The sequence below is a fragment of the Numenius arquata genome, chromosome 17, assembly GCF_964106895.1.
Source record: "Numenius arquata chromosome 17, bNumArq3.hap1.1, whole genome shotgun sequence".
NCBI classification, from domain to species: domain Eukaryota; kingdom Metazoa; phylum Chordata; class Aves; order Charadriiformes; family Scolopacidae; genus Numenius; species Numenius arquata.
Window position 1 is genome coordinate 877,913 of NC_133592.1, and position 14,835 is coordinate 892,747.

The following is a 14,835-nucleotide window of genomic DNA, read 5'->3' on the forward strand; positions in this document are numbered from 1 at the left end:
GGAAGTAACTTCTTTTAAAAAAAAAATTAGTTAAAAGGCGCTTTTTTGTGTGTGTGGCAGTGCTATGTGCCCCAGGGGAGTAGGTTTATGCCTCCCTCGGCTGCGAAGCGGCAGCCTATAGTCAGGAGGTATTAAATTAGTTTAGTCGCAGGTTTTAAAAAGGGAAAAGTTTTATATTTCTGCTGTAAAAGAAGATGGGAAAGAGTGTTCCTGTGCATCACGGTGAATTAGAGCTGCTCAGCCCACCAGCTGTAGGAGCTGCCTCCTGCGGAGCTCGGCTGGTGCTCCCTGCCCAGGTCCTGACCATGCGGGTCCCGAGCGGAGTCACACATCTCAGGAGAAAGGCTGAAGTCAGCACGTGTCCGTAATTTTCAGTGCCACAGGGCCGAGGTAGCCAGTTTTAGACAGCCAGCACCTGTCTAAATGTGGGTTTTCTACCTCCAGTGGAAGCTTTGGGAGCTCAATGCTTCTGAGGCTCAGACCCCTCAAATAAGGATGTTTGGAGGTGCAGGTAAATGCAAGAATTTGTGGTTTGTTGATGACTGGGAGACAACTTATATTTTGCTAATTGGAATTTGTTAACGCCATTTTAAAATGTTGCAATTGCCTTTAAATAAACTGGTGGGATCACTTTCTTTGCCTTCAGTTAGGACTAAACCACTGAAATTCAGCATATCTTCCTTTTGGATTGCTGTCGTGGCTATCGGAGGTCATCCTGGCTCTACTCAGTGCAAACAAACAAGTTTTAATTTGTTTATGAAAGTTATGAGTGGTTTTTTATTATTTATTGGGATTTCTTCTATGGGTTCAGGGGGTTATAAAACAGCTTCTATGAGAGATGAAGACTTTTACCCCGGGCGAGAGCAGCAGTAATGTGCTCTTCCTGCCGAGCCCTGCTGACGGGCATCTCGCCCTTTCTGGGAGTAACAGCACTTTATACTATCACTGTAATTTATTTTTTACTTTTTTCCCTGAAGATAAACTGGCAGTTCCAGTCGCTTTATGGTATGCAGTGGTGGTAAAACGTAACCTGAAAGTGGACATTGGTGCGGTGGAAAAGCGTTACCGAGGGTCAGCCCGAGCAGGGAGCGGAGCGCAGCCTGCTCACAGCTCTATTGCCCTCCTTAGTTCTGCAGCCCCACAATGTGCCCTTACGGGCACATAATTACGGGCATTCATAAATGTAGAAGTGGAACTGAGTTTGTCTGGTGCTCCAGAATTCTTGTATATGCTGTTTTAAACCAATATGTAGTGCCATTACCCCTATTTATAACAAAAAAACCCAACCAAAACGTGTTACCAAATACGTGCATAATTTTTGGGATTGGTTTTGATTAACTTTTTAGTAGGTTTCTTAGTACCAACAAGGAAATGAAATATAGAGACCTCCATATGTTTCATAATGTTGGAATTTGAAGGGACTCAAGATCTTAAATTGCAGTATCATGTAAACTGGAGGATTATTTTTAACTGGCTGTAACAGACTTACATGGAGCTGCGCCGCACATCGCTGCACCGCGATTCCAGCCCTATCACGCTTGGCGGTGATTGGCAAACACTGCCTGCCACTTTAAGCCTCTCAATTTATAGTCCAGTAAAATCAATAAGACTCTTTGCCTGGGTGAAGCCTCCGGTGTGGTCAGAACTGGTGTCCTCAGTCCTGGGGCTGGAGCTGAGGGGGGTTCAGGGGCGTCCGTGGCCCCCGGACCCTGTGCCCGGGCAGCGGGAGGAGCCGGTGTTCGTGTGCTGGATGCGCTGCCGTAAAACGCGGGCCGACAGATGAAAGATTTGAACATGAGGTCAGATAGATTTTGAAAAGTTAATCAGCTTAAATTTGCTTCAGAACTCAGCCTCGTAAGATTCTGTGCCCCCTAAGAAAATATTTTTCTTAGACACCTGTCCTCAAATGTTAGAGCCAAGAAGAGGAGAGCGCTTTAGCAGTTCATTTGAGGACAGTGTTTTGAGGACGGTCTGTCGATATAATAATGTGACACTTTGCAAGAAAAATACACATCAGAATTGTGTCCTGAAATTAAATTGAAATTGTTTTTGAAGTATTGTTACTATTGAATAGTATCTGAAATTAAATTATTTGAGGAAAAAAACCTGCTTTTCCCCAGAATTATACAAATATTTGCTTGTTGGATTCCACTGCGACAAAGCAGCCTTGTTTTCAGTTTGTTTCATTCTTTCTCTCTAAATTGTATAAACAATGGAAGGAGAAGGAAGGAGCTGTATGTCCAGGAGCTCCCGGTCGGTTCAGCTGCACGTTGGGGTCGATTTTCAGTGCAGTCGCCCCCTTTAAATAGGAAGGGACGTGCGATGGGACAAAAGGAGTCGCAGACGCCAAGCTGAGACCCGAAGTCGTGTCCCCCGTGTTGCGCTGCTCCCTGGCAGCCGCTGCCTGGGACCTTTTTTCCCTCTGTTCAGAAAGGAAGCCACCCTGATAAACTCCTGAGTGTGTGTTGCCTCCCCCCCGCCACACACACACACACTCTCTCTTTTTCTTTTTTTTTTTAATCCGCAGAAGTCTTTATGTTTTTCTAATAATTGGCAGCAGAGGTACGATTTCTCCCTTCTTTTAAGTGATGAATAGTTGGCCCAAGATCAAAGGCAAGCCCTCGCGGTTTTTTGGCTGCTACGAAAGGGCGTTGGAGCTGGCGCGGGTCCCGGCGCTCAGCGATAGGCATGTGGATGAGGTGCCAAGCGGAGGGATCGGTGGCAAAGTGTCTCTACACGTTCTTCGTCTGAGCTAATCTGGTTGCCTTTTGTGTGTGTTTCAGGCAAACAGCCGGCTGAAGCAGACGGAGAAGGAGTACGGTCAGAAGCTGGCTAAATCCTCGCAGGTAGGCAGCAAGAAGGCAGGAACCTCACGTGAATCCACCTGATTTGGAAACTTGGTGAAAAGTGTAAATACTTCTGCTCTTAAGTGTGGGTCTTGGCAATCAAGAGGAGCCATAACCGTTTCCCAAATCAAACATCCGGTGTCTTTCTTGCAGATTTTAACCTTTCAATAACACAGAGCTGGCTAGAAGAAACGGGTGAGGGTTTTTTGAGTTCTAAATTTCATCTTTTTCATCTACTTTTTCATCTCCTGAGGACCCAAGAGGACTGAGTCCTCTGTCAGTTGGTGCGAAGGGAAGGTAAGGTGTCCCATCAATGACCACATCTCATAAAGTCACCAACCGGGACTTGCATGTCGTGTCACCCGGAGGTGTTTGCCGGCAGAGCCGATGGCAGGACGGCGGTCCCAGCCGTGCCATCTGGACGTTTGTGGGTGCTCCAGCCAGTTCAGCTCTTCTGCCCGAAATAACACTTTGAAGAATGTCGGTGTCCCGAAACCAACTGGTTTTGACTTGAGTTTTTGTTCTCCAGTGTAGTCTTCTGGCTACAGAAGATGAAAATGTGGGTTGAATTTACATATATGCTTAAAAATGGTAAGATAGGATGATTTTTAAATATTTCATCTTTGAGTTTGATTGACGGGCAATACTGGAGTGTGAAAAATGATGGAGGTGCAACCAGAAGTGAAGCTTTTAATAATAAGAAAATTGCCACAAGGATTTATGTGGAGGTGTCATTCCTCTCATTCCTCCCAGCGCCAGCAGAATGCCTGCTCTCAGCAATAGGAGCAATAGTCTGATAATACTCTCTTAAAATCGACAAAACCACTACAAAGAATGGTTTTAGAAGCCTCAGACTATGCAGAGGTGATCAGTAAGAGAATGACAAGAAACTGCAAACTTTATTGTTTAACAAACACTTCAAAATATTCCAGAAGTCTTGATTTCAGCTACTTTTGAGTCTCATTCTCTGTAAAACTTGTCCAAAATTGTGGCTTGAGCTATTTCAGTGAAGTTTATTGGAATATCACATTTTTTCACACCACATTTTTTGAGACAGCATTTATCAGAATCATTGTTAAATGTATTTTTACATCGTATTTCTAAAACCTAACGTGTATTTTCTGCACGTTTCTTTGCCTACAGAGAGGTTGTGGGGTCTCATCTGTGGAGATACTCAAAGCCCAACTGGACACGGTCCTGGGTGACCCTGCTTTGAGCTGGTCCCTTCCACCCTCACCAATTCCACGATTCCGTGAGAAATCAGAGAGAATGCTCTCCTGCGTGCCTTTGTAGTCATTTGTCGAGAGCTTTATTTATAAGGAAAGAAAGAAACAACAACAACAAAACCCCCTATTTTTTTTATCTTGCCATGTGAACCTGAATAGCAGAAAATTGATAAAGCTCAAAAAGGAAACATTAACGTGTGCCAGGCCGTAAGGAAGAGACCCTTTTCATTGCTAACTCGACTTCACCTTTTGGCATTGTCGTTTTTACGCTGTTGTCCAGCCTCGTGGGTGTGATCAAAGATCAGGCTCTCCACCCCAGACAGAATCTACTGTCAATACAGAAATGGGTCTTGGTCCGTTTGTTAAAGACAGATGGAATCATTTAAGCATTTCTGAATTTTTAAACAAGGGGTGAGGGAGATTGCTGTAGGTGTTACAGTGGGAACACCTAGGTAGTGTAGTGCAAGGTGGCAACTATTTAACCTAAATGACGTAATAAATTTTGTCAGACTGGAATTTATTGGCCTGTAGAATAGTTTCAAAATGGAAAAATTTTGAGACATGAGGTTTTTTTTAATCTAGGCATCGCTGTAGCTAGTACAGTGTTCTCTTTATTGGGGAGAGATGGACCCAGTGACCAGGACTGGCTTTCCTCCGCACCTCCCGTGGCAGACACAACACATACATCATGTGTCAGAGCGATTTGGCTCAATAAAGGAGTTTCACCCTGATGTCTGAATTTCTTTACTTTTGTGGGTTTGAATCAAATCCCTGAAGTTACTTGAACATAGCTTTTTCTGTAGCTCAGTATTAATAATAGGTCAATTGCAACTTTTCTTGTGGTCATGTTGCTGACAACATCTGTCTAATCTTACTCTCTGTGGCCTCTCGGAACATTCGCTTTTAACACCCACACAGAGAAGATATTTCAAGAAATTTTCTCTGAAGTTTATACAAAGTAAACAGATTTTTTTTTTTCTCTGCAAAAAACTGCACAAAGCAGGTCTTTCTCCATCAATTCCTGCTGAAATTTCCTTGCATGCAGTTCAGAACTCCTATGTTAGTCCAGGGTCTTAACCCAGTAAAAGCTTTAAATGTCATTTTTTGGGTTATATTAAAGGGTTTGTTATTTTGTTTTCTTTTTAAAAAGTGACAAAATGGAACATACACAAAGTGGTAGAGGTTTGCATGGCCTCAAGTTAGTTTAATAATTTATAAGATCCATCACTTTGTCCTTCTTTCTCTCTGCATGTTACACACCGAGCAAAGCCACACTTGTGCAAATTGTTTCTCCTGTAAATGATGATCTAAATTGCAAAAGCAGTGACACAGCTTGATTCCGACAACGAGTTACACCTATCCAGAGAATCTCTAAACTTTGGCCCATTGATCTCATTAAGAGCAAATAGCCTTCCTTTTTATCAGCATATTATCTTTTTTAGTATGTGTTTGGGTTTGGAAAATGAATACAGAAATATCCATGTAGGTTTTACTCATAATCTCTGTTATTTTCTGGGGTTTTCAGCTGGTAAAGCAGATAAATAAATTTACAGTAGAGTTTTAATCAATCCTTTTCCCCTTAGCCAGTGATTCCAGTACCTTCATTTGTAGAACATCTCTTACTATGTTAGTTCTATTCTATTAGTAGTTTAGGGATTAAAAAACCAACCAAAAAAAACCACCACACCATTTTTTCCTAAATAACTGTGGTACAGTTAAATGTTTCAGTGAGGAGACCTTGCAGACACACAGGTCTGGGCGCTCTGGTACCCTCTCCCTGAGCTGCCTGTGTGCTGAGGGGTCTTTAGAGTTAGACTGTGTTACGCTGCTGCAGCAGCTTAACCTTAAGCTTGAATATATACATTGAAGTCAGTGACACTCCCAGATGTTTAAGTGCTTTGCTGGGTGATGACTTACATGTCAGCATAAAATTCTGTAATTAGCCTGAAGGATCGGCTTTATTTATGGCTTTCCACAGTGATAAAAAAGGTGAAACAAGTAAATTTCAACAAATCACGAGACAATCATGTAAAAGGTCTAGTTTAAGGGTCCTGGACGCTGGAGCGGGTTCCCACTGTATTGCTGAGCAGAACATGTTCCTTTCAGCAGCTCAGAAATCTCACTGTCAAGTTTAAATTTCAGCCCAGTGTGTGAATTCAGGTGTTTTTCTTCTCTGCAGTATCAAGCTTTAAAGTGTCCTTCTAGAAAACGAGCACACCATGGCTGTGTAAGGGGGCAGGACTGGTTTCAGGGCCGCGGAGGACTGGGAACTTGCTCTAGTGTGAAGGTGACAGATGTGCTTTGTTCTCATGAGTAAATATTTTGGAATGTCGTAGTGGAAACCCCTCCCAAATATTTTGCGTTCAGCAATTTTTGTCATTTGCAGCTTTACTATATTCCTTTTTCTCTGCGTGGAATTTCATGCTTGCTGGTGTGTAATATGTTAATTTAAAATATTTAGCTTGCACAGCAGAGTTTGCCAATGCCATGCTTGTAGCGAGCATAAAAACATGCAAAATACACGGCTTTTACTGAAGAGAGCTTTAGCGTGCTGTTTTCTTTTTAGATCATAGCTGAACTGAAGACAACCGTTTCCTCTCTGGCGGAGGAGAACAGCCGGCAGCAGCAGCGGCTCCAGGAAGTTGTACAAAAGTTTGAAGATAAGAAGCAGCAGCTGATTACAGATAATGACAGAGCAATCAAGGTAATCTGGGGATTGTAGTCACTGATGCTACTGGCTGTTTGAGCATAATTAAAAGTTCTGCAGTGGGCAGATGGGTGCAGGTATCACACAGCACACGCTAATTCCACTCACTGGACCTGGGCTTTGATGTAGCTGGCGGCTCAGGCGCCGTGTCTTCCAGCCGATCACGCGCCTGCATTCTCTGGCCTTTCTCACAAAAGCTTTAAGAGACTGCAGGTTCTGAATATTCGGACTCTGCTTTGACACCCGGGTTCAAAGTAGAATTATTTTTTAAACATTTTCCTTTCAGAGTAGTAAAGAGCCATGGAAGACTTTTCAACCTCTGTAATCTACTAGGGCTGACAACCAAAACGCTTCATTAAAAGTTGAGTAGAAGAAGGAAATTCTATTTTTTTTCATACCAAACAAAGTATTGCATTGTTAAATCTAGGAACTCATGAAAAAATCAGTTCCTACAGTTTTTCTAACTTTTTGTGCTGAAAAGAAGCCATGGGCGTTTTTTAATGTTGGAACTATCTGATGTTCAGTTACGGTACGGTTAATGTTGTCCTCTATATCCGAATGATTTGCGTAAGGAAATTAGGTTGACATTACTATCTCATGATCTGCAGAGTGTTCTTTTTGCTTAATGGTGGTTTTTTTCCTCAGGGTAGTGTCTGTATTTGTGCGTGTGTGTGTTGAGGAACAGAATTTTCTTTCTCCTCCGTCTTTAGTCTCTTCTCTCAAAGGTACAACCATGCAGATGTTGGCTATAATCTGTTATCCAAACTACAGGTAGCTTTTCTTATCACTAGGATCTGCAAATAGTTAAATCACATTATTTTGTGGTACAGGTGGATTTTTTCCAATTAGGAAAATGTACAATTTGTAGTTGTCTACTTCTCCAGTGGCCACCCGGAAAACAGAAACCGTGTGACAGTGGGATAGCCTTCCATGTAGTCAGAAATATGCTGTCAATTGACAGTTATCATGCATTGTACCTTCTTGAGTTACATATTTGAGATATGTATATTAGACCGTTTACCAGCTTTTTTCTTAGCACCTGATGCAAGTGCTGCTGCTGAATTTATGGATTCACTTAAACCAAGTTACATTCAGTGGAAATAATTCAGCTGTTGTTAACAACAGTTTTTGAACACTAATGATGATGGGTTGTATGTAAACTTGTGTTCAGTTATCATAAACCTAATTTTGACATGATTACCTCAAAATGTAAGGAAATACATAAAAACCAAAGGGGAATTCTGCAGTTTCTGAGCCGTGTCCCAGAGTTTTTAGTGCTGGTGCTGCGAGTATGTTTTGTAAGATTTGGTCAATTTGGGAAAGAACTTGCAGGAGCTGTTATGCTTGGAGTTCTTGAACTTTGTTTGGTGTCATTAATATTGTACTTCAAAAAAAATATCTTCCTTTGACACCACTGATTTAATGGAAATTTACTGAAAGCCAGATAACTGAACAGAAAATTCTTAGTAAGGTAAACTGCTGTGTATGCTTCTGGAAGCAGAAAGAGGTGTTGTTAATATTCAATCACTTAGTATTTTTAAGAACCACACGTACTTCTAGATGAGCATATGCAGAAATACTTTGCTTTTATTACCCTGGGGCAAAAAAAGTTGCTTTTGATGAAAGTGGAATCCTAGATGTCCTAGAGATGGGGAACATCATCTAACCTAGGGTAAGCTGGAGACCTTGAGGGATGGTTAAAGAAACATTCTAAAGACAAAGCAATTCTTAATATAGCATAAGCCTTTGAGAAGACTTAATATAATATAAGCTATTGAAAAGACTATCGTTAAAAAAAACGGGCATTTGCTAAATATAACATTGATTTAAACTAACATTGAGGAACAGATTGCAATTTCCTTTGTATGGTATTGGGTTGACTTCCTGTAAGACCTTCCAATTATTATTTCCTTTCAAAGGGAGAAATACATTTTTACAGAAACCAACTGGCTCTGGGAGAAGTTTTGGATTTAGTCAGTGAAGTGATATCCAGATGTGGATGCCATAATACGTGATTTTGATGTTAATTCAAATTCCTGATTCTCTTTGCTAGTTAAAGGTTTCTAAGTTATTTCACAATTGTATCTATCTCCTTCATCTTGATTATTTGCTTTTAAATACTACTTTAAACAGTAGCGAAAAAGAATAAATGAAACTTTTAAGAACGTTTTGCTTCTCTTGACAACCTGAAAACCCCATCTGAGCAACCTTTTTGGCTTCAGAGGGCCTCAGTTTGGGTCGGTTTGAGAAAAGTGCTCAAAGTACTTGGCATTCGGAGTTGCATAGTGATTTGTCTGGCCTGAGGGAAGTCAGTTTGTGCCATCACAGTCATAAAACCAGGGTAACATTTTTGGCTCATCATAATCCTTTCTTGTGGCTTACGAGGTAATGCCATCGCGTTGTGGTGTCTAATAGCAAGGAGCTAAGCAGTGGTCAGCCATGGCGTTGGACACAGAGTGTCTCCCGTGGTCTCCTCCTCGCTGCTGTTGAGTTTGAGCCTGTTGGGATTACGGCAGCGCTGACATAGGGAGCGATCCCAATAGCACAGCTCGCCCTGCAGTGCCACACAGGGATCTTCACTTTGAACTTCCCAGGAGCAGAGTATGAGGACACTGAATTGGGCTGGCACGGGGCAAATCCAGCAAAGCTCACCTGCCCCTGTGCCATGCCTCTCCTCTAATGTGCTTACACTTCAAAGATCAGGAACCATTGGTTTAGACCCTAGGATTAGTTGAGAGCACAATTATATTAATGCCCTGCAGATGCTTGGAAAAGCTGCTTAAATTGCCATGTCTGTTAACCCATTTGTGATGCTTCAGTCTGGGATTTCAGAAGGCACCCTCCAGTAAGGGTCTGGGGTGCTGAGCTCCTGAGAAATGTCTGTGCGGGAGCTCTGCTGGTCACTGAAGTGTAGTGTAGACTTATTAAGGCTAAATTTAAATGAGCTTTCTTGCATCCCGATAGCAATCTGGCCACAACAACCCGGGGCTCAGCTCAGTCAAATGGTCGGAGCATTTACCTGGCTTTGCTGCTGGTTTTGGCAGCGGTTCCTGGCTGGACTCAGCTCCAGCACGAGGTTGATTGCGTTGTAGAGATACCTCCAGGTTATTTATGAAATCCCAGCCTTAGTTTTTTTTTTTTTTTTTTTTTTTAAGAAATCCTTTTCGATCCCTGGGATTGAAAGTGCAAAACAATTCCTGGGACTGGAACTGCAAAACATGTTCAGAGCATTTTAATGTAGAAATTGATGGCCAAGTGGGGACTCCACATCAAAAAGTAGTTTCTGGAAAGAAATGGATGATGGAGAGCATGCAGTGACAAACCCACAACAGAAAAGGGAGAAAATGACGCTTTTTTTGCCAGAGGAACCACATTTGTTGTTTGGCTCAGAATGCAGGTTCTAGGATTCTGTTATATCCCCTGAATTAACACCAAAGTTTCATTTGCAAAACATGGTTTGAAGATGACATATTTCAACACTTTGTGTGTCAGCCAGCTTATGATCAGATTAATTCTGTTAATAAATAAGATTTAAAAGATTTCTAGGAAAGAATGTCATATAATAATGTTCCCCTTCGTGTGAAAAACTGAAACAATTGTTTTTCTTTGTTATGTTTAAAAATGTTCAGAGAGGGAAAAAAAATATCAAAAGTGTATTTTATACCACAGCAGAACAAAAGAGAAAACTTCTGGTTTTAAGTTCTCTGGACCTATGTGGGCCTGCCCTCATGCCCTTCTTGATTTATTTCATCATCCCCCCTCCTGTTCATGTTCGATTCCTGCTAAAAGTCAAACAAATTGTTTTAAACCTTGGGATGTTCTAGAGCATTCAGAACATTTCTTTAAGGGCACCTGATATCTTTGTTTCCAGAAAGTAGTTGTCAAAATATACTGATGGTATTTACGAGCATCTCTGAAATGCAGTGTATCAGAAAAACTGTTTTTAAAAATTTTGTGAACAAGCTAATTTTGCGTTTAGTAATATTTCATTATCAGCCATGTTTATTACCAAATTCCACTTGTAATTACGAAAAATATTTTGTATTAAAAGAAGCAGCACATCAGAGCTATGGGAACATTAACGGAGTGACTGTAGTCCTGCAGAACTATTTAGTCCATTGTCCTCAAAATACCTTTTGGAATTACCACCATTTACTCTGCAACAGCCAATGCTGGGTTTAGTAAGAATGAAGGAATTCTGATTTGTTGGTTTAAAAGTCCCAGGCAAGGCTATCTCTCAGTGTTTTAGATGTCCTTATTAGTGCTTACTGAGGGAGGAGAGGCGTCAGAGAGCACACAGCCTGAACTGACCTCATCTGGAGGGAGGAGAAGCAGCATTTTTGGTCCTGTCTTACAAATGAGACACTGGAGGGTAGAGCCTTGACCTTGCCCAAGGTTTGTGGCAAAGACAGAATTTAACTCCAGACTCCCGAGGCCCATATCTGTGCGTCAGTTGGTGCATCAGCCCTTCCGCAAGAACAGTTTCAGGTTCCAAACAGTAACAAAACCGGAGAGTGATTTTGGCAATGAGGTCGCCCGGTGTTAAAGCCACATCTAACAAGCACACTTGCAGTCTCCTCAGCCCTTTGGAGAAAGCTGGGCCAGTTCAGTTCTGTGCCTTTTTGTTAAGGCTGCTGACAAGTTTCCAAGCCGTGGCAAATAAAGGGGGAACAATTTACATGTTCAGCATTTTCTTTGTATTTACCGCAGAATGACTGTAATGAGTGGTTGTTCAGAAGGCTCCAAGCATGTGTAACTGATAGCACTGAGGACATTCAGTAGGAAAAAAGAACCTGAAAGCTTAGTGTAAACTAAAAACGAACACCTAAAACTTAGGGTAAAGTGAAAACATACATTATTTCAAGTAACTTTTGTCAAGTGAGTCTTGACTTGCCCTCTCCCTCTCCCTCTCCCTCTCCCTCTCCCTCTCCCTCTCCCTCTCCCTCTCCCTCTCCCTCTCCCTCTCCCTCTCCCTCTCCCTCTCCCTCTCCCTCTCCCTCTCCTTTTCCCTCTCTCTCCCTCTCCTCCATACACAGATGCAGTAGGGTGAGCTGTTACGCTCTAGACTGCTGTTGAACAGTTGCATAATAAAATTTTGTCAATAAGACCCACATTATTTATAAGTTTTTCTAAAACATTTTATTGTATTTTTTATTTTAACTTGGCTGAAGGTGTTGGGGTTTTTTGGGCTAACAGTGCCTATAAAAGGGAGGTCAGCATTTCACTGTTGAAGCTGATGCTGACTCAAGTCTTACACGACATCTGGTCAGGACGTGCGTTACCGTCTGTGATGGTTCGATGGCCACAGACGTGCCAAATTCTGTCAGTCACTGAAGATCTTCAGAGATGTGTGTGTCACAGAGTTCTCCGGAGGGATCTCAAATCCGTCTAATTGCTTTTGTGGCTAAGCGTTACCATGATAAACCCTTTGGCAAGGGGAAATAAGGAGTTTTAAGGGACTCTCTTGATGTTAAATACATGGAGTCATTTTTCATGGATGTCTATTTCTTTGTCATTGACTTTAGCCTATAATAATACTAATAACTGCAGTGTCTTTAGGAGGGGAGAATTACAAGGCACCAACATTTTTACCCTAGCATTGTAAAGCAGTCATATCTTGCTCATAATTTCCTATATTTTGTTTCATCAGCAAAGGAAATTGTGTCTTCCAAAAGAATGGGTAGATGAAATCTGCAGGGCTTTTATGGTTTTGCTTTCTCTTTTACATGGGATCCAAACTCTGAGGCACCTGTTTTTCACAGACTTTGTTTAGATGAATACTAGTTTCACCTAAATTCAGTCTGTTAGAGAAAGGAGGGTTTAGCCCCAAGCTTTTCAACTCTTGCTCATGCTCTGTCTCCTGATTCCATGACATGGTTATCTTTGAAAGGTTGTGTTGGCACATTCGTTATAAATGATAATAAAAATAGGCTGATTTTCATGTTAGGGTTAGATAGTTATTATTTGCAACTGAAATTTTGATTTTAAAAAGTCCTCTCTCCTTTTCATAATCATCTCTCTCTCTCTATTGCTGCACGAGTTATTTCATCGTCTGCAGTGTAGTACCTTCTCTCCAAAATTACAGGGTTTCAGATGTTTGGCCAATCAGGCAAACCAAGTGGCTGAGCATCTGTAAGTACTTTATAATATCTTTGACATGCTTTGTGAGACAAAGAATTGAGTCATCTCTTTTTTCCTGCAGCAAGCTTTGCACTCTGGCATTTTTCTTGACTTTTCATGTCTCAACACATTAAAGAACTTACCATGGCCAACAGCAAAATCATACTTACAAGTTTTATAAAAGACTAGAACTAGTGCTTGTCTGGTCCTCTGAACCGCGGTCCAGTTTTATCCGGCAGGTTTAAAAGTTTGTGTTTTTACTTTTTCCTCCATTATCATTGTTGTCCTCAGAGTTTTGCTTTACCTCCAGAACGCACTTTGCTGCATGAAGTCCTTTTTGTTCTTTTATAGCCCTAGAAGGGATGCCACCTTACATCTCCCAGTCTCCAAATTATGGAATTAATGATTCCCTAAATGTGTAACAAAATATAAAATCTTATATAGCTAAGCTGTCAGGTTCTTTTAATGAGGTGGACTACACTATTTTTGCACTGGAAAAAAAGGTGAAAAGGAATTGAAAACAAGCCATAAAATTCACTGCTTTTAACTGACGAGACAGGAGTAGTAGCACCGAGTGGCGTCCCGCGCCATCAGAAGGTGCAGAGACACACTCTATTGGTGAGCGTTTAGTAGCACTGACATAAGCCCACGTAGCGAATAAAGGGCAGACAATGCTTGTAACTATGATATGAGAAAATGAAAATTAGCTTTTTTTAAGAGTGCTGCGATGGTTACAGTTTACTGTTGCATTTCAAAGCTATTTTACTCTCCAAAGAGCACAGGGGCTTTTATGTGGAGGAGAGAGCGGTGCTTAGAGAGGCAGAGCTGGGGAGATACCCAGAAGTTAGGAGGCAGACTGCCAGGGAGGAAGAGCCTCTGCTCAAGAGTCTGGGACTTTACTGGAGAGGAAAAAAAAAGATAAAGATTAAAACAAGTGTCTAATGTCCTCCAAACACAGGGCATCTGTAAAACAGTCTGTGCATAGGACTGTGTAGACTTTCCAAGGGCTGTTCTTTCTTCCAGTTCCAGTGAGTTCCTGGAACACAGCCTCCTTCCGTGCTCCTGGAACAGCCTCGACTGCAGGGCTCCTCCAGCCGTGTAGGTGGAAACACTATATGTGTGAACTATATATTCAACCAACAAAAGATTGCTGGAGAAAAGGACATCTTCAAAGCAAGCCTTCCATAGTCCACAAACATTTATTACTCTGTAGTAAAGACGTTTAAAGCCTGGCACAGTAACACAGGTTGCAGGGTTTGGCAGAGAGATTGGGGGATGTGGACCTGCTCTACTTATCAACATATATTTCCCTGAGATATCTTTCTTATGGTGTGGCTCATCCCGGGAGCGAGCTGAAGTAGCACCAGGTTCACTGGCTGATTCCAGCAGGCCTGCACCATTGCCAGCATTTGTGTAAACATTTTTTGCAAAACTGTATGTTCTAATAGAAGTTGCTTTTGGTTTTGTACTAATCGTGGTGCTGGCTGCTCCAGGGTTATCAGCGGGAGAGAGTCTCCAAGGATTTCAGCTTTATGCATTAAAATGCTGTTGCCAAAATTCATGTTGACTTTAGAAATCTTCAGATTCCATTTAGAATTTTCTGCTGGCTCTCCAGCTTTGCATGTAACTGAAACTCCAGCAGATCAAATATCAGAGTACTTTTTAAAAATGACTGGCAAACACTTTTGAATGGCAGATCACAGTGAAATAGAAATAGCTTTGTTAAACTTACCATTTCCATAATAGCTGGGCTTTTCTTAAGCGTAACAAGAGAAACCTGTTCAATCTGATACCTGCACAGGGTAACTATTTACTGATATTTAAAGGCAGGGTAGCAGTGGAACCAAGTGGTCAGTAGCACTCTTACAGTTTTTGGAAGGCATTCCCTTTATTTTCTCTAACTAGAGTGGATTTTTTCCCAGGCAAAATGAAAATA

General features: G+C 41.6%; 1 protein-coding gene across 3 annotated transcripts in view; it reads left to right on the plus strand.

The window, feature by feature from the left end:
* The window catches only part of CEP112 (centrosomal protein 112), a 165,792-nt gene that overhangs the window by 117,556 nt on the left and 33,401 nt on the right, over positions 1–14,835 (plus strand). For all 3 annotated transcript variants that reach the window (XM_074160337.1, XM_074160339.1, XM_074160338.1), the window contains 2 exons: positions 2,784–2,846; positions 6,639–6,776. In XM_074160337.1, the coding sequence (XP_074016438.1) occupies positions 2,784–2,846; positions 6,639–6,776 (201 nt within the window). The remainder of the gene's footprint in view (positions 1–2,783; positions 2,847–6,638; positions 6,777–14,835) is intronic.